Genomic DNA, 19,659 nt, shown 5'->3' with positions numbered 1-19,659 from the left:
AGGAGATGTCTCGGGAATTCTCTCCACTTGCCCAGTAGAAATTGCTTTGGATCAGTTCCCGACAATCAAAAAGATGAATGCCGCCGTCTCGTGCCTGGACTGACTGACCTGTTTAGGGGCCGTTCAGGGAAGCGAGCAGCGTGTATTATTGACACTGAGCGCCGAAGGGCAAGAGGAACCATGTTAGTAAATGAACGTCTAAGGGAGGCTGAGGAGGAGGAGGAGGGGGAGGAGGAGGGTTGAGGCTTTATGCAGACCCTGCAGGGCTGATGATTTGGAAACTGAAGTCGCTCTCTCGTTTCCCTGCAGCACAAACAAACACAATCATAGACGAGGAGTAACCCCGTCCAGAGAATAGACCTCTGGCTTCACTCACAAAAGAGAGTTGGAGCTGAGCCGAGCTTCCAGAATACAGAAAAAAGGAGAGGGAAGGGAAATACTGAGCCAAGCCCTGGAAGTATTAGTGATTACAGGTCATGTGATGACTTCCTCCAACCCCAATCATTCTCGTACTAATACATTACCCCCCATTCTGATCCAACATTTTCCAAAGGGCAACTGCAATCTTCCATACACATCTGTCCGCATTATGTGTGTTTTTGGTTCTGTTTATTGAACCTCAGATTAACATTCCTCAGAGTCATTAAGCCCTGTACGTACACTCGGCACGGGGCAGGGACACACTTCCCCACCCTACAGCCATACCATAACAACAATTCCTGCCACGTCATATGTCAGAAATATGGCTCAGACAGCCGCACTGGGGCAACCGCGGGCACAATCTGAGCATCTGTCTGGCTACCCAGCTGCTTGCAGTAACAAGGGTAGTTGCCCATGCATTATTTTGGCCTCATTGTTGGTCACTTATCCAGATTTTTATAAGTAATGGCCGCCCGCACCCCAATGTGCTTTCAATTTGGGGTGCAATTTGAGAATTTGTTCAAATTAGTCTGTCAGGGAGGGACCACGGACTGTTTTCTTTATCGCACCCATGTAGGTCGGTTTGATACCACATGTGCTGGAAACGGAGCAGAGCAAAAAGAAACCTCAGGCAATGAAAGACCGTATCCTCCGACGCACAGAGATCTGAGAAGTGACGGGGGAATATGAAAGGGTCGTGAGGAGGGAAAGTGCAGAGAGAGAGAGAGAGAGATGACTGTGGATTTAAAGAAAGTGGATAATGTGATATTGGATGATAGATTTTACAGTAGTATTTGAGGACATGAGCAAGATTGTGTGAGCAAGAGGAACAATTATGTGAGGTAGAATGATAAGTCAATGTGGGGGAGAACTTTCTTTTGGAATTGTGTGGAAACGGTTCGAGGGGTCATGATTGAGTGTCGTTGGAGAATAGCAATAGTTCTGTTTCCCAGCTGTCGCCCATGCTTGTGTGTCTGGATGGATTTACAGTGAGGGAGTCAAGACAGACAGAGAGAGAAAGAGGGAGAGGGAGAGAGTGATAAGTCTGGGCTTCTGCACTGCTGCTGCTCACTCAAGAGTGGGGGACATTCTCGAGCCCTCAATAGTTTATACAGACCATAAACATCTGGGCTCGAAGGCTGAGTAGGGAAAAAGGAGGTCTGGAGAGCTATTTTCTCTCTCTCTCCCCTTTCTCCCCTCACAACATTTTTATTGAGCTCCCATAGCATTAGTTCCTTCTATTGGCAGATTATCACTGGTGCACAGGGGCTCAACAGCCTGGCTCTGCGCCCTTTACTGTTAGCAGTCTGCTGCTAGCCACCCTCACAGAGCAGTCTGTGGCGGCTCACTTGACTGCTGGGGTTCAGCCACTTAGCATTACAGGAATGTATGTACATATTGCATTAGCATAAGTGCGGGTGGATAATAAGCGGTTGCTATTCATGTAAACACTGAGATGAGCTCAGCTGTAATCGAAGCTAGCTGCTCAGAGGTGCATAATAATTATGCTCACAAAACAGTCGCCAGATTCTGTTGGAATGTTATTTTTGGGAAATTCTGCAAAAACAAGGATTTCAGTCAGTGATGTTTTTTAGCAGTAATCCCAACATTTATTGTTTTTAATTTCCCCCCAACACACCTTTCTGTCATGTGAATATTTCTGCAACTTCCTGTTGACCATATCCACTTTCAATTGGACAGGTGAGGTGAGTTAAAGAAGTCAGCAGGGTTTGACTGATTACATTTATTATGCAATTTATTCTGGGTTAGGTTTAGGGTTGGGGTCCTGGCATTTTCTCAGCATACAAAATTCTTACAGGTTTGGTAACTAAAACACTTGGTCAAAATAGGGACATTTTGATTTATGTGGATGCTCAAAATATTGTCAAAAACAACGGTAAGGTATGATATGAAGAATAATCTCTGTATCAATTTCACACACTTTGTTGGAACTCCTTTTTGTTCTTTTCTCATAGCTATAACAACATAAATCTACTTTTAGGAATCCAATCCTATTACATACTTTTCATGAGAGGAGGATCCCGTAAACCAACTGTTTTTACGTAGCGTTCCAGTTGAATAATTTCATAAGAATATGTAGAATGAAGATGTATGTCGGATGCCAAAATCCAGTGCCAATGCCGCTATTCGTGCTCCTTTATGTAGCAAGAAAGAAGAGTGAGAGACACATATGGTGTTGAGCATTTGAATTCCATTTTTGTGCGTCATTTAAGTTTTGTCGCTAAACCATACCAAACCTTCAGTAGTGTAGCAATTCTTGAATATGACTAAAAGTCACTGACAAAGAAAAATTGCAAATTAATTTACGTTGCTGTATTTTGGGGATTAAAGGTTTGACATCAGTTTGGTTTCCCTTCAGTTGACTGGACTTGCAGCTTGTAAGGTGGTCTTGTTGGGCACTGTTAAGCCACATTTCTTGAATTTTTTAGTTTTGCCCAGGGTTGTAAAAAGCCCCTTTGTGACCTTGGTGCTTTTTAATACCTTTCTTAATACCTGTTATCCGTCATCCGTCATCTTCTGTGGTATTTTTTATGAATTCTTAAGTGTTAACTATCGGTCTGGGCTGAGAGCATCGTTTCCTGTACTGTATAATAACCAAAGTTGCTGCCAAAGTGTGTGTGCTGTTGCGGAAAGGCTGGAATAGATTTATATCAATACAAAACAATTCATTTAATTTGTAGGCAAATTCCTCAACACCGCTAACAAACATTGTCATTTTCACAGTTGGGAGTGTAATCTGATAAAACACTCATGAGTTGTTATGAAAGGCAATGACTAAACATTTTTTATTTTGGATCAGATGACTCGTTGAAAACATTTCTTATGCACTATGAAAGCCTCGTATGAAGTGGTAGCGTTATCAGATAGCGATACAAGGATCCCTTTCTGCTGGCTTGAGCTTATTTTGCAGCTTTGAGGTGACACCATGCCAAAACTGGGCGACTGGGTCCCTCAGTGTGTTGACAAAGCTCAGACCACATGTATGAGGCAATGGTATCACATAGCTCCACAGAATAAACAGCAGGGGCCCCTGGTGGTCAATCACAATGCCGAGCCCTCAAAGATCTCTTTTGGTGTGCGCAAACTGGAGGACAAGGCCCTTTTGAAAGAGCCGTCAGTCAAAAGAAGGAGAGAAAAGAAAATTGTTTGTGGATGTTATGTAATCGAACAGTCACTGTGCAGATGTGACTGGAGAAGGAACCATAGCGAGTGAGGGTCTTAAAGGCTGAACGCTGGCCAGTCCTCCCACTGTGCTGTCAGATTACCGGGACGTGTTTGTTTTCTGAGAGAGGAAGAAGCCATCCAAATAAATAGGCAGCATAGCCAAGACTCCTTCCACCAAACTGTCAGCTGTGGTGTCTCTCTCCCCCTCGCTGACTCTCACTCTCTCTCTCGTACAGCAGCCCTGCATTTCTCTGTGGGATGGTTTTGAGGTTTTCTCAGCAATGCTGCCTGTTTGCCTGTCTGGGTCAGCCCACATATGTGGCACGCGGCAGGAAAAGGGTTAACAACCCCCTCCTTCTCCCTTCTCTCCCTCTATTTTCTGTCTGTCTGAACATCTTTCTCCCCCATTCCAAAGCTTTTGGTGGCTCGCTTGCCCCCGTGCGCTTACACTCTGCGTGTGGAATTATTTTTGTACGGGGAGCTGCATTTGATTGCTGTGCAGGGACCCTGCCTCATACAATGGCTCCCCTGTTCTGAGGCCCCCAGGTTTCTAAACTAGACCCAGAGCCTTGGGGGTGCCATGGAGTAGCTAGAGCTCAGAGGGGTGGGGTGTTGGGAGGTTAGAATACATTTGTGGAGCCCCCCCCCCCCGGCCACCCCCTAAAAAAACAGACCCCTAGTCTGCCATCATGGGCCCCTTCATCCCCCAAACTTTACCGCCAGCAGCCCAGCGAGTGAAGTAGGGATCCTGGATTACATTTTAAGGAAAAGCACATCATAAATTCATTTTTGCCCCCATTCAGAAAAGGTGTCTTCCTTACTCAGCAGCTCTGTAGCCGTCTTGGTGCTAAATCTTAACACTGCCCATGCAGTAGCTGCTCTTGTGTTTTCTCTGTGCATTTTTGACTCTGTTTTTCCACTCGCTGATTTATGCCTGGGGGCAGCTAAAATTAAGAGAGCATTTTGGTGCCGCCCAGGGTGCCTGTGTAAGTGGAGGAATGCAGTGCAGAGTTCTGCTCCATAAGGTGAAATGAATAGGCAGCCATATGCAGACTCTGACTTTATTATTCAGGAATCAGGTTTGCAGTTAAAATGCTGACAGGCTTTGGGGTTTTCCTACAGTTAAAGGAGCGACTGTCTGCTGGATTTTCTCTTTTGGGACTGGCTTTATGTGTCATACATTATTTTCTCTCTGACAAAACAGACATACAGGTACACAATTTAACTAAGTCAATGCAGTAATTGAGCTGAGCCTTGTACTGCCACCTGCTGGCTTTTGTTATACCTTTCAAACTTTTTGTCACACTTCAAGGTAGGGTACACCAGGGTAATTACATTTTACCGTACGCCTTATTTATCAGAAGAATATACAAATTCACATCTCATATTACTCATTACTTAAACCAAAAACGAATGAAATTATACATTTAAACTGTGTACTCACTGCATGCTTCCTGAAATGTAAGGATTTATGAAAACGACCATATTTTCTAAAGGGTTTTATGCTTGTTTTTGGATTGTATTTTACTAAATATTGTTTTGTCTCTCTTTTATCTCACTTTATTACAGGTAGCTCATCCTTATCCTACAATACGCCATCTCACACAGACCCTTCCCCACGTCTGGCTGCCAAAGAGGGTAGGGACTACTATTTTTTATAATCTTGCTTTATTGTAATATTATGTCCGTGTGTGTGTAGTATTTGGTCTGATGAGGTAGTTGTCAGTCACAGTGAGAATAGTCTTCTAGCTAAAGTGAAAGATGTGAGCTGAGCTGTATCTCTCTGTGCAGCACTTTGGTCTGGAGGTTTTAAAGTGCTATATAAATAAAGTTGGATTGGATTGGATAAAAAAGAGAAAGAAAAAAAAGGGCTTAAACCACGAATTCATAGTGTTAAAAGAAATGATACGTGTCAGCTTCATACAAACAGAAACATACACGGCGCCCACTTGAGAATAGAGACTCACGGATCCAAAGCACATGCATTTGCTGATTTCCACAAACAAAGCTCTGCGCAGGTGCTCCTTTTGTGTTGTTGAAATAATACGAGCCAAGCTGCCACTGCAGACCGTGCTATTCACGTCTACCTGGACGGTGGGACAATACGTAGTGGCTCATCGAGGCCGTGTCAGGATAAAGGCGTGTTAACAAAAGTGGGCTGATGAGTTCAGTCTCCGGCAGCAGGGGTGAGGACAGACGGTGAATGTGGCAATTATCCGAGAGAAGGCGTGTGAATGATGTTTGTTAGAGAGACGGGCATCAGGGACAGGTGCTGAAGCAAGTGTTCATAAGGTAAACAGGGCGGGAGATCTGATTGGTTGCTTCAGACCGGACTCACTACTTTCATTACAGCTGTGTGTATAAGTGTATTAATGCCTGAAGGGATGGTGGTAGGTAAAAGGGAGAGTAATCAGATTTAGAATGAGAAACAGGTTTCTACATGAACACAATAAGAAGAATTAATTTGTAAAAAATAAACAAATATTTAAAAGCTTTAAAAAATATATATATAAAGTATGAATATACAAAAAGAAAGTAGAATAAGATTATGCCAATTTACTCTGGAATAAAAAAAAATTTTGACATTAGTGTTTGTAACTGTTAAAATTGACACTTCTTTCTCTAAAGGAACATTGCGTTAAACAAATACGATTTTAGGAGTGAACATAAAAGTAAAAGACACATTAATATGGACTTTTTGTTACGTGAGCTGCGTGGTGATTGTTTTTCCCAGCAGTCAAATGAGAGCTATGGCAGTGTAGGTAATTTAGCACCAGTAAAATCATTCTTTCACAAGCCAAGCTGAGTTTCTCAGAACAACGCCCACAGCCGCGCTGAATGATTGTCTCCTTCCTCTGGATACCTTTTCACTCTACAAACATTATTTTGTGCTGACACCTTACCAGCTAGACGAAGGGTACAGAGCGTATCTGTAAAAAAAAAAGAAAATAAAGAAAATCTACACGTCCTTTACATCGACTATATGGTGTCACCACTAGAGACGGGAGACAGGACTGCAATAACAGCGATAGGCTCGCTGGCAGGATGAGGGGCCTATCAAGGCAGCAGGAGAGGAAACACTACGTCTGATAAGTGTCCGAGAATTCCCTCTGCCGCTCTCTATCTGCCCCGGTGGTGAGCGTTAGCAGGCTTGTTCTCGCCCGGCTTCAGTACCAATAGTCCAATGGGCAGGCCCGATAAGATTCTGCTCAGTCACCCCCTGACCCCGGTCTTCCTGGTTCTCAGCGCCAGGTATTTGGACTGGCAGGAATACAGGGTCCCTCCCTTCAACAGCATTTCCCTTTCACAAGAGGTGGCTTCTGAAACCCTGACTTTGGCTCCAGTCGTGTCCCGTGATCGTGGACACCAAACTGTTTCTCACAGAGGAACGTTTCAAACAGGGTGACTTTTCAAGAATTTGGAAGTATTTTATCAGATTATTATTATTTAACCGTCCAATTCAAACATTTATCATTTGTTTTGACGTATTTGGTTTCATACGGACATTCTGCAACTTCATAACCACATTAATGTTACTTTCACGCAACATTACTGTCAGGAAATACATCAAAATTGGAGTTTGGAGTTGGTGACTCAACAATAAAAGAAACCTTCCTACAAGGGAAGCCTTTATCAAAATGTTCTCAGATCAGCTTTGCCAGATGTTCCAGTTCATATTGCCTTTTCGAGAACAGTCAAATACCACAGCGGCTCTTTGGGGTAGAGTAAGCACGAGCATGCTGCAGGAGACAATCCTTAATCTGCTCCAGACTGTGGTGTAAAATGCAATGTTATGAATAAAAGAGAGCATATAAAACACGGAATGCAGCAGCTATGAAAGGGTGTGTGTGTGTGTGTGTGTGTGTGTGTGTGTGTGTGTGTGTGTGTGTGTGTGTGTGTGTGTGTGTGTGGTGTGTGTGTGTGTGTGTGTGTGTGTGTGTGTGTGTGTGTGTGTGTGTGTGTGTGTGTGTGTGTGTGTGTGTGTGTGTGTGTGTGTGTGTGTGTGTGTGTGTGTGTGTGTGTGTGTGCGTGCGTGTGCGTGTGTGTGGCTCTCAGTGTGTACCTTAAGTTTTCAAGCACTATATGAATAAGTTGTTGTCTGTGTGGGTGGTGGGTTTCTGTGTGTATCACTATGTGTTACAGCATGTGTTTCAGTGTGTATCTGTGTTGTTTGTGGTATTGTCTGGCTGTTATGAAACAGATTTTTCCCAGAGTCTTTGTACCGTTTTCATGTTCGAGCTTCTGGTTTTGTCGCTGCTTTGAAATGTATGAATTGTATCATTTGCAGCAAGGCCACTCACATTCTCCGCTGCTTCTCACTGACATAGGAAAGATGATGATTCACCTCTGTGAGTGCATTTATTCTGCTGCCAAGCCAACTTGGAGAGGGACATTATGTGTACAAGCTGTTCTTCTCTTATGACTTTTAATTAGCTTTCCTGGGCTTTAAATTAAAATAAAATGCAGTTTTCTTTTTAATATGAAAACAATACTTAAAATGTTGCCCCTAACTTAGAGAATAGGTTGTGTGCTGCAGTGTGGCATCTTTTGACGTTGATGCTTCTCTGTTCTGATGCACCAACCGAACGCCTGTCCTCTGCCATCATTCCTTCCTCTTATGACTTCTTCCTCGTACAGATGGCTTTTACTGCACCTGTATTATTGGTATTAAAAAAAAAGAGTGCCCCGCCTGGGTTCCTCTCCCTGGCTCAGACTCCAGGTTGAAAGCAGTCTACCACTAGACAATCTACCCGTCTTCTATATCTCAGTCCGTCTCACCCTCTTTGCTCAGTTCTCCTTTATCTCCTTCTCTTGTCTCCCGCCGTCTTTCTCTCTCCCTCTCTCGCCCTCTGTCTAGCGCTCGGGCCTTGTTTTGACTAACTGGTCCTGCAGCCGAAGTCTCCCAGGAGCATGCACCACACCCCAGACCAGAGTGGAAACTGGCTCAAGTCGCTGTCAGAGCGAGGCCTGGAAAAATGAAGGAGAAAGGGGTGGGGGATGGCAAGAGGAGGCTCTGTGTGCACATTTGGGTCTGTGTCTGCGTGGCTTTTTTGCCCCGAGTACCCCTGACCTCTTGGGCTTTGTACAATCTGCTTCCGTCTTCCACTTCCCTACCCTTCATTCACTCCATTAAACCCTGAAACAGATTGATTGAGTTGTTAAAACCCTTGAATTGTTTCTGGTCTTGCTTGAAAATAGTTTTGTAGGTTTAACTTATTTGGTTTTCAACAACACAATTAAGATAATGTGGTACTGGACATCCCTTCCAGCCCAGTAGCCGGGTTTGCCGCCACTGTTTTCTTTTCAAATTCCACAGTTGTGTTTCGTCTGACATTTTCTCACTCTTTCTCTCTTTTCTCTTGGTTCCGTTCAAGCCTTTTTCAAGCTCTCTGTCTCCATCCTCATCTGTCTGCTTCTCAACACTCTCTTTCTGTGACTCGTTCTCCTTCTCTCTCATCTCTTCTTCATCCATCTCCCCGCTTCTCCCCCACCATGTCCTCTCCTGCTGTTTGTAACCCCTCTCTGCACGTATGGAGGTAGCCCCGTTGTGTTTTTTTCAGGGTGGTGAAGAGTAGGATGGAGGGGGGAGGGGGAATGGGGGGAGGCTGGCGGTGAGTAGAGGGGAAAAAAGGGCCAGTAAAACAAAGAGAGGTTGTCTGCAGGCGAGGCAGGCAGGAAACGCAAGTCTCCCAGGACTCTCCCCCAGTCACTGCTCCTTGGCTATCCTGCCGGCCCACACCAGATTGAACCTGACAGCGCCGCTGAGCCACGGCAGCCCGCTTGCTATTCGTCCCTCTTCTCCCTCTTTTTGTCTTCCACTCTATTACACTCTCCTTGTGATCATATTATAATGTATTCATGTTTCTTTGGCTTCGTTGCAAGCTCATATCCTTCAACTTTACCTCATACATTGTACGGTCACTTTTAACTTGATTTTGAATATCTTCTTTCTTAGTCACAGAGATTAGAACCCCTCTTGTGGTCTCCAAACAAGAGTGAGGCATTTTCTGAAACCCCAAAGAGTTAAAAGTTTAACATTTTGAAATGAGTGGGATGATGAAGCGGTCCCTATGCAGCAGAGGATATCATATGAAACACTTAAGGAGCAGAATATCAGGCGAGCTATGCGTTTATGATAGCAGAGAGACTGTAATCTTAAAACCAGTTGTGCTTAAGTAAGAATAAGGAGATTGAATTGATGTATCTTATTATGTATTGTTTATTTTAGAAATACCAATAATGTCCAGAACCACCGGAGGGCAGTGTTGCACAGTGTTTAGAGAGGGTTGAGGTGGAATCTGATGATACACGCTGTTGCTCTGGTGTGGTTGCATCAAGTCATATTGGTCATTACAGCAAACACAGCTCTATTGTGTTGTTGTGGCGAAGATGTTCATTTGTTCTTGAGACATAATAGCTACAAGCCCCTCGGTTTTTCCAGTCCATCATTTTGGAAGTGTGTTTTGCTTTCCAAATTGATGGAATGTTCAGATAATATAACAAACATAAGATCTATAAAGTTAAGACAAATACAGGTACAGTAATTCAGAGTTTTTGATTAGTGGTAGCTCATCAGCATGCCTGGGAGTTGAACGCACTAGTTGGAACACTTTTGAGAATAATTAAAAAACACATACATATTCATGTCTGGAAAACAAACACCTACTCACACAAATACACACAGATCATGCATTAAGGTTCAACACACTCACTCACTTTGAAATTGTAAAAAAAAATACTGGAATGATCTCTTCTGGTTGATAATTAATCGTGCATGTTTTGTAAAAGAACAATGCTGGAAGCCACGCTTTTTCAATGCTAGACAGAAACACCTGGTGATATTTATCAGCCATGAAATGCTCGATATCCACACTGGTTTTACACTGAGTAGTTATTAGCAATTGATAATTAGGTGTTGCTATAGCAGGATTGAGTCGAACAACCAACTCATTGTCAATTAGCCAGCTTCTCAACATGGTTACATACACTGATGGGAAACGGATTGCCGCTTGGCTTTCTAACACCTTTTTGTATCCCTGCAACATCCCCATTACATTGTCTCTGCCCTCTGGGAGAAACTGCTGACAAAAAGATTTGCAGGTCATGATAAAACTGTGAATAGCATGTGGCATAAAACACAGTGCAAAGCCCATCTAGCTACAAAACGCATCATATTTCCATGTATTCTGGAAACTGATAGAACTGTTTTAGCCCACAGCCATAAAAACACCATCAAGGGTGCTGCCCAGGTGCACTATGAGTGTACCAAGGTGTTTTGAGACAATGCCATGGGAAGAATACCGTTTTGTCTGCTTGTGTCAGAGTAATTGATTGTTACTGGATACTGTCCAGCTTAACACTCAGAAGTGCAGACATACAGAAGTTAGAACTCATGCTAACTGGGCCAGTTTGGCCCAATGTCAAGGTTTCATAAAAGCTGCTCCTGTGGGGAGAGGGGTGAGAGTGGGTATCATGTGCAAGTAGTGTCTATCTGTGTGTCTCTGTTGTACGATCATTTGCATCAGTCCCTTTATTTGTGGTCAGAGTGTTGCAAGCTGCTCAACCAACTGTTCTCCGTTAAGATTGTGTCATCTAATACAACAAAACCACATTGCCATGTCCAGGTATCCTGTGAAGGGCATCGAGAACGATGTTTTGATAGATTTATGGATGCCATTTGGCACTGCATTCCCAATTTCCCCAAGTTGCAGTCTTGTAATAGGCTAGCACACAGTGAGATGGAGTCCAACCACACAGCAACATTTACATATTGTAAATACACAATTTCTTAGCCTCTTTGAAATAAATGTTTTTTCTTTAAATATACTCAAACTTTGCCTTCCTTTCGTTCCTCTCTTTGTCAGACCCTTCATATGATGCTGTACGGCGGACAGGCTGGTCAAACAACATGCACAGTGTCAAAGGTGAGGGCACAAAAGTCATTATGTGTTTTTATCTAGACGACGAGTAGTAGTAAGAATGTAAAGATACTTTCTTTATAAAGGGCCAATGCAAAAACTCAGTTACAAGGTGCTGTACAATGCAGATTAGAAAGTAGGCTCACATAATATGATGAACATTATCATATGTTCAGGTTCAAAGACCTGTCTGTATCATAGAGGCAGTTCCAACATCCACAGAGACGTGTGGGAAGATTACAGCTTCCGTACACTTATTTATTTTGGCCTCAGATATGTAGCCTGTATCTGTAACCACCCTTCCTTCCCTCTCACTTTCCGTCTCCCCGTTGTCTTCCACTGATTGCTTTTCTTTTGTCTGCAGGTTCACCCGTGGTTCCTCAGAATGTGACCAAGTCCACTGAGCAGCCCAGACCTCAGCCAGGTAACCCTAACAATCTCAACGTTATGTTTCAAACTCACTCCTTTGAATTATCATCATTACATGTTGTCATCAGTTGTTGCTCAGTTACGTGTTTATGGTATCTTCAGTCTCCTCATTACTGTGTGTCACCACAGTAATCAGTGTGTAGACCAACACGCTCTCCTTTTGTCCACAGATCCTTACCAGATTCTGGGCCCCACCAGTAGTCGCCTAGCCAACCCTGGTAAGTCTTTACTATACATCTGAATAGGCAGTTATCATGGACGTTTCTCCAACTCAGTATATCCCTCGATGCAGGCTAGATAATGAGTTGTTCCGGTTTATAATGATGCTCATCTATGGTGTTGCATCTTTGATCACCGTTTGTGTGTGTCCACCATCAGGTTCAGGTCAGATCCAGCTGTGGCAGTTCCTCCTGGAGCTCCTGTCTGACAGCGCCAACGCCGGTTGTATCACCTGGGAGGGAACCAATGGCGAGTTCAAGATGACGGACCCTGATGAGGTGGCGCGGCGCTGGGGTGAGCGCAAGAGCAAGCCCAACATGAACTACGACAAGCTGAGCCGTGCGCTGCGCTACTACTACGACAAAAATATCATGACCAAAGTGCACGGCAAGCGCTACGCCTACAAGTTCGACTTCCACGGCATTGCTCAGGCGCTGCAGCCGCACCCCACCGAATCCTCCATGTACAAGTACCCCTCGGACCTAGCCTATGTGCCTTCCTACCACGCCCACCAGCAGAAGGTCAACTTTGTATCGCCACACCCTCAATCCATGCCCGTCACCTCCTCCAATTTCTTTGGACCCACCGCTCCCTACTGGAGCTCGCCCACTGCGGGCATATACCCCAACCCAAACGTTCCCCGCCACCCCAACACCCACGTGCCATCCCACCTGGGTAGTTATTATTAAACCTTCCACTCTGACCATCCAATCCTTTCAAAATAAAGTCCACAATTGCTGACCTGCACTCCCAAATGACGCAGAACCAATGAAGACTGACTTGATCGAGGCGTCTGTCCTCTGAAGAAGTGATGCTCCTAAATGAAGGATGATGAAAATTGATGGAGAGTTTTTTTTTTTTTATATTTGTAAGAAAATATAAACAACTGGATGCTATGGTCCAAAATGGAATACTACTTACCCTTACCGGACTAGCAACTGTTTGTTTATGCTTTTTGGATGTGCGTCGAAGTTTCTTTCTCTTTCCTAAAGCTTTTACCTTTTAAAAAAACCTCCCCAGAGCCAAAGCAGGACAGGAGAACAACTCGAGCCTGTCTCCCTCCTCGCCAAGCTACAGCACCAGACATGGGCCTTTTATTTATGGGTCTCAATCTACATCCTCCTCAGTACATTATGCACGTTACGCTTTAAGCATCTGCCTTTTCTGCCTGTCTACGGCCTTGTTGGGGTTTCTTGTTCCCACCACATCTTCTGTTTCCACTGTCTCCGTCTGCTCGCCTGTCCATCTGTATCGTTTTATGTGTGTGTGGAGAGTCTTCTGGAATTCGCTGGACAAGGAGGAGCTCTCAAAGAGATGGACTTTTCTCAGCACTGAATGAAATTTGGCAACTGGAATATGCCATTCACAAATTTATTTATCCTCCAAACTGGAAGGCTAGAGAAGAGTTAAACGCCAGAGAAGGAAGCGCTGTATGTTTTGCTGACCTGGGTGAACTCACTTACTTTAAAATCTTTCTGTGTGTTGTGTGCAGAGTTCAAAATGGGCGACGAGTGCAGTTGACTCGAGTGTGCTGCGGAAGCTGAGTCAAGATTTAATTGAAGTAATTTGCAACAATAATTCAACCCAGGTCAGATGTTTTCAGGGGGCCACACACTAGGCTTTTAAATGTTTGCCATGCTGTTAACCCTTCAGCCATGCCATTTCCAGATGTTCTGTTGCTCGACCATGTCAGTATTAATGTGAATGTTTTCTGGTTTGTGAAACACACGTGAAAGGGATCGCCTGTAGCAAAATCAAAATTTGTCAGATGTTTTCATTCTGTCTAATGAAAAAGTCCTTAATTTTAAACACCATGTTTGCTGTACATTTCTGTATCCAAAACATGAAAGTGCCTTTTTTTGGAGATGTTGTCTAAACAACAAGTCTGTATGTTTTTTTTATCCCAAGTGTCTTACGGTGAATCCAGCTTTAGTACATGGCATAATAAGAGACTTTATCCTCACAGTGCCTTAACTGCTGTTTTATACTATATATTCATTATACACAATACAACATTCAATCTTTTAATGAATAGTACGTTTCATAATGATCTATATCCGTGTCTCACCAGAGATCTGACAATTTTTGATTTTGAAGTGCACTCTGTCAATAACGGCTGCCACAGTGTCTCCTTCCTCCATATGTCAGCTCAGAGGAGTGGCCTAGCGTTATGTAATGTTAGCAGACAGTTTAGGTTGCATTTTACCAGGGCTGGATCCTAGTTTGAGAGCAGCATGTGTGTTTGAATGTTAGTTTCTCACTGATCTGAAGCCCAGCAAAATGCACATGAATCTCAAGTCAGGATTTCATCATCATGTAAAAGTATCATGTCTAAATACATATCCATCTTCAGGTGTTCAAAGCTGTTAATAGCCAAAGTATTCCTTCAGAGTTACTGAATATGGACACTTGAACATAAATTACTTGGGACTGAGTAGTTTAAGAACAAAAACCAAAAAGTATGACGAGATGAAACAAAGAAATCCTCAGATTCGCAAACGCTGTGCGTTTGTCAGACCTATTTTTTATTATTTTATAAGCATCAGTCAACTAGGCATTAAAGCAACTTACTGTATAAATTATGCAGAGTTATTTTCATATGTGACACAGTATAAAAAGTCAAGAGAATTAATACGAGTTGACCTCGGTCAAAAATGCAAACCTTTTAAGTCCATTTCTGCTAAGTAGTTTGTTCAGCATGTTAAACGTTTTATATCTGTACATTTGGGCAATACATTGTATCATTTTTGTTTTCTTGTTACTGTTATTATTTCTGAAATGTGGTTGTAACATAAGTATCTTTATGTGCACAAGATATTTTCGTGTATTCCCAAAACCACAAATGCCTGCTTGAATCATAATCAGCCTGGAACTTCTCTATTCTACGTGATTATGATGGATGCACCATTTTGAATCACTTCTTAAGCCAAATAGCCCTGGAATTAATAGCTTTTCATTTAACTAATTCAGGTATTTTTATGCAAAACAATACAAATAGTGTTACTATCCACACCCAGTTTCTGAAAGTTTATAGCTTTAAAAAAAAAAAAGGGAAATTGTAATTTGTAGCATAAAGAAATGGTTCTGATGTACCCTTAACCTCCATGTTTCACAAGCATCATCAATGAAAAGGGAACTGTGCTACTTCGTATATGCAATGTATTTTGGATAACAAATATATATAAATATATATATATATATAAATGTGTATAATTTTTACAATTAACCAATGTATTATTATTATTGTCATTCCTGCAATGTATGAAGTAATAGCTTTTGAAAAAGGGCTTTTGTATAGGGAAATGTGACAAAATAAATGTTTTTACCTCTCAAGTTATCTTCCATTTCCTGGGCTTCACATGATGATATAATATTTGGTGAGTAAAGCAACTAATTACATATTTTCAAAGTGCCTTTCTTCGCCTCCTTATATTTCTTTACATATGCGTCTTTGCATCATTTCAGTGCTTTTTTATGAAGCTGAACATGTACTATTTACACCTGCAGAAAGAAAACGGCTTATAACAATGAACAAATAACAATTGTAGACTGGATTCAGTTGTGTTTTTAGGAAAGAAAAAGTGACCATCACAGTTTGTAGTTATGCAACTTTATCTTTATCATCCCTGCAGGCTTGTTATCTGATTGAAATGTAATCAAATGTACGTATGCACAAACTAACCATGAAAAGGTACAAGTTTGAAATGTTGCAGGTTTATTACAGTAGGTACACCTAATGCAGTATAATACAACAGCACTGTAATAATGCATATCTTCATGAAGGTTATAACGTTCAGCTTTTTGTAACTGTTGTTCTTGATTTAGCTTAGTAATGATTGTAGGGTAGAATTTGTAGTGCTGTTGAATTAGATTAACATTGTTTAAAATATTAAAATAAAAATGTCCACCCCAATCAACAAGTAGTAATGATGATAATATGCTATGATAATTTTAGCTCGGAGAAATTAATAAACTAGCGCTAAATGTTGTATTTAAATGTAATTCAAATAAATCATTTCCGGTTGTTAGACAAGAAATAGGAAGGATAATGCAGCATTATTACAGGCTTCCTTTTTCCATCCATCCATCTTCTCCCGCTTATCCGTGGTCGGGTCGCGGGGGTAGCAGTTCCAGCAGAGAGCCCCAAACTTTCTTTTCCCTTTCTTTTCGCAATATTTTTGCCATGATAATTACAAGTTACATTTTGTCATCGCAAAAGCAGTGACAAACCATGTTTACACCTATCTTCGTTTGTATCAGCAGATCATTCAAGGCCACAAGCAAACGAGGACATTGTAGGTGTACAGTAAAAGCACTTTAGGCCGCTGCACGTCAATTCTCCTGAGTGTTTTCTCTTTGCATTATCAAAGTAACTCTGAGCACAGATTCAAATCATGTATTGGGAATGTAACAACCTGTGTGTATCTTTGATGACAGCTACAGCCTTGCCAAATGATATGTTAGTTTCCGTGAACCATGTAGACAACATATGAATCACATACCCAGAGAACATCCGCCAAGAGACTGTTGTAGACTTGCTTTTATAAAAAATCTGTCTATGAGGCATCATCTTTAAGCTGCTGTGTCTCTTCATATGATTGCCAATAATATTCACAATCTTTTACTGAGTCCTACTTATTATACTGTCACTTGCTACAGCAACATCCCCGGGTGCAGACACACACACATCACACGCAGTTCATTAGAGCGGTTTTAGTGAGACCTTAGCATTCAACAAAAGCTTCTAAATCTCAATTCATTCTTGCGTACACCATGTGCTGTAATTTCTCTAAATGGAGAGATATGGTTTCGTGTTCATGACCTGCAGGCAAAATAATGGGCAGCAAGCTCTTGTCTCCCAAACACTTCCACTCGTTTGTGTTTGGATCCCTGTTTGCTGTCACAACTTCGCTTTGTTTACAGATGAAAAGCCTCGATAGGGGTTGGCACCTGTCATTACGCCACTTTCACCTTTTTGATCACAGTCCTAATATGACATTCAGGCTCAGTTATCTAGAGAATAATTAATACAACAACACAAACGTTTTTTATAAAAAAATAGCCTTTACTTCCCCTGAGATAAAACAAAAAAACTTAACAAGAACATAGACAATTGATTTTCGTACTAAAGTCAGTGCTGCATGCAGGCATATTTTAAGTGTTTCCGGACAGCGATTTTCTCTAGCAATGTGTTCACTCAAGTAGAAAAGCACAAGTAAATCACCCCACTGTTTGAAAGGAGTGGCCCCTGAGCCCGGCCCTTTACTAGTGCCTCGGTGTCTGAATAGTTAAACATACTCTAATGGTTCAAGTCCAAGTGTCTCTGTGTACAGCAGGCTGCATGCATTATTAAAAGAACCACCATATATTTTCTTCCCCCACGTCAAAAGCATGGCCTTCAATGTTGGTCCTTCAAGTAATTGAAGGATTTATTCACAGTGCAAAACATTTGCATAGTTATTCAGCCTCTTTATACTCAGTAAACCTGTTCTGCAGCCAGAGGTAAATACGAACCAATCATCTTCATTTAAATTAAATGCACACAATGTATAATCCCCGAGGAGAGTATTTGGGAACTCTCTGTTTCTGTTGTTGAATTGTAGCTTCACAATCTTCCATGGCCTGATCTCACTTTCGAGGACAGGTTTTTTTGCCATCAGACAGTGACAGATGTGGTTTTTAAATACCAATAGTTCACAATAAGTGTTCTGCATCTGACCCACAGACGGCTTTCTAATCTATGTTTAACACAATAGAATAACAAATAAGCAGGTTAATGGGAGGTTAACAGTTTCTACTGTTCATTGCAATGCGTCTCACATCTTAGTGACACTGGGGGGATCATCGATATTGATCACATCAAAGCCCTGGTTGTCATGTCCATCTCTGGAGTGGTGATGATGACCCTTGATGTTGTGGTAACAGTAGGCACAGTGTGCGGTGGCCACTGGCACCACCTTGGAAAAGTTGGAGAAATCTACTCTGTACTTGCCCTCCTTGTTTCTGGAGATGATAGGTAGGAATTTGTAGCCCCACATGATCTCCTGAGGAATAAACGAGGTCCGAACTTGGCAGGCAGAGCTTGTGGACTCTGCTGTGCCGTCTAGGAAGACTACTAGCTCAAAATCTTGTTTATGGAGCGTGTCCACCGCCATCTCGAAGAATGGGCTGCTCTTGTCAATCATGTGGTAGAGCATGAGGGGACACACAAAGAAGAGGTTGTCCTTCCCGGCGTCCACTATGAAGTCGATGTTCACCTGGTCCATGATGATTGTCTCCCCGTCAGGTGAGTTTGTTGTCCTCAGCAGCTTGCCGTAGATCTGGCTTCCAATCATTAGGGTCTTGCGCAGGTTGGCCACTCTCATTGACAGGCAAAGAGAACCATTTTTGATGCTGATGACGGCCATGTCACTGAATGAGATGGTCTTTGCTCGCTTTTTGGGTAAAGAGATTTTGGACAGGATCAGTCCACACATGAAGCAGTTAATAATGGCTCCAAGGAGGGACTGGATGATAAGAAGGGCCACAGCACCTGGGCAGTTATGGGTGAGCGATCGGCCTCCATACCCAATGGTTGTCTGGGTTTCTAGGGAGTAGAGGAACGCTGTGGTCAGTCCTAAAATATTTTCAATACATGGAGGGTGGTCTAGTTTGGGGTTTTGCCACGGTAGATCTCCATTACTGCGGGCTATCCAGTACCACAGCAGGCCGAAAAGGAACCAGCTGAGGGTGAACGAGGCGATGAAAATCAGGAGGACAAAACGCCACCTGATCTCAACAAAGGTGGTCCAGAAGTCAGCCATTAAGGATAAGTGGTTGCTGTACTTGATGTTTCCATATTCAATGTTGCAGCGACCGTCTTTGGTCACTAGTCTGTTCCTGTGGATTTTTCGCCTCGCCAAGCAGCCATTGATATATTTGTTCAGAGATCCGAACATTTTTCACAAGCCCACGACCTAAAAAACAACAGAAAACAGCAAATGAGTACAAAGTAGAGCACCTTTCATCAAGTTGTCACTTGAACAGTTATGAAAATACAAAAATGTACTATTCAGTACATGTGAAATCTATAACAATAGACACCTGGAACCCAAAAACATTGTGCGAACAATGACAAAATGTCCTAATAACATTGTACAATACAGGTCATTCGCAAACTTGCAGGTTAAAATTATGGTAGCAACAAAGGAATCAAACAAGGAATCAAACAAGTTAAGTCAGCTGATGTGAACATTGGTTTAGTATTAAAACTTGGGGTATTTCAAGTTTCAAGATTAGTAATTTAAGTACATCAGTACATGAGTACAGAGAGAATAATACATATAATGTCAGTATCTGTCCTGTTCTCATTCATAACACTCCGTTCGATGTCTCACTATGGGATGCGCCTCAACGCGTATGCAAACAGAAGCATCAATCTCATTACGCCAATCCTGATTGGCTGGTGATCTTGACGTCTACGTCAGGGAATCCACCCACCCTTTAA

The 19,659-nt window shown here is 42.4% G+C and overlaps 2 protein-coding genes across 6 annotated transcripts in view; one reads left to right on the top strand and one right to left on the bottom strand.

The window, feature by feature from the left end:
- The window catches only part of fli1 (Fli-1 proto-oncogene, ETS transcription factor), a 29,874-nt gene extending 14,368 nt beyond the window's left edge, over nt 1–15,506 (top strand). For all 5 annotated transcript variants that reach the window (XM_034096997.2, XM_034096998.2, XM_034096999.2 and 2 more), the window contains 5 exons: nt 5,176–5,244; nt 11,472–11,531; nt 11,890–11,949; nt 12,125–12,172; nt 12,333–15,506. In XM_034096997.2, coding sequence (XP_033952888.1) covers nt 5,176–5,244; nt 11,472–11,531; nt 11,890–11,949; nt 12,125–12,172; nt 12,333–12,862 — 767 coding nt within the window. In that variant the 3' untranslated portion in view covers nt 12,863–15,506. The remainder of the gene's footprint in view (nt 1–5,175; nt 5,245–11,471; nt 11,532–11,889; nt 11,950–12,124; nt 12,173–12,332) is intronic.
- A 2,483-nt stretch (nt 15,507–17,989) lies between these two features.
- On the bottom strand, nt 17,990–19,111 carry kcnj1a.1 (potassium inwardly rectifying channel subfamily J member 1a, tandem duplicate 1). The gene has a single exon (XM_034096680.1). The coding sequence runs from the start codon at nt 19,109–19,111 to the stop codon at nt 17,990–17,992; it is 1,122 nt and encodes a 373-aa protein (XP_033952571.1).
- Between the last annotated feature and the right edge of the window lie 548 nt (nt 19,112–19,659).

This window comes from Pseudochaenichthys georgianus, chromosome 13, assembly GCF_902827115.2.
Source record: "Pseudochaenichthys georgianus chromosome 13, fPseGeo1.2, whole genome shotgun sequence".
Classification (NCBI taxonomy): Eukaryota; Metazoa; Chordata; class Actinopteri; order Perciformes; family Channichthyidae; genus Pseudochaenichthys; species Pseudochaenichthys georgianus.
The sequence above is the reverse complement of the archived record's forward strand: the minus strand, read 5'-3'. Positions and strand labels throughout refer to the sequence as shown.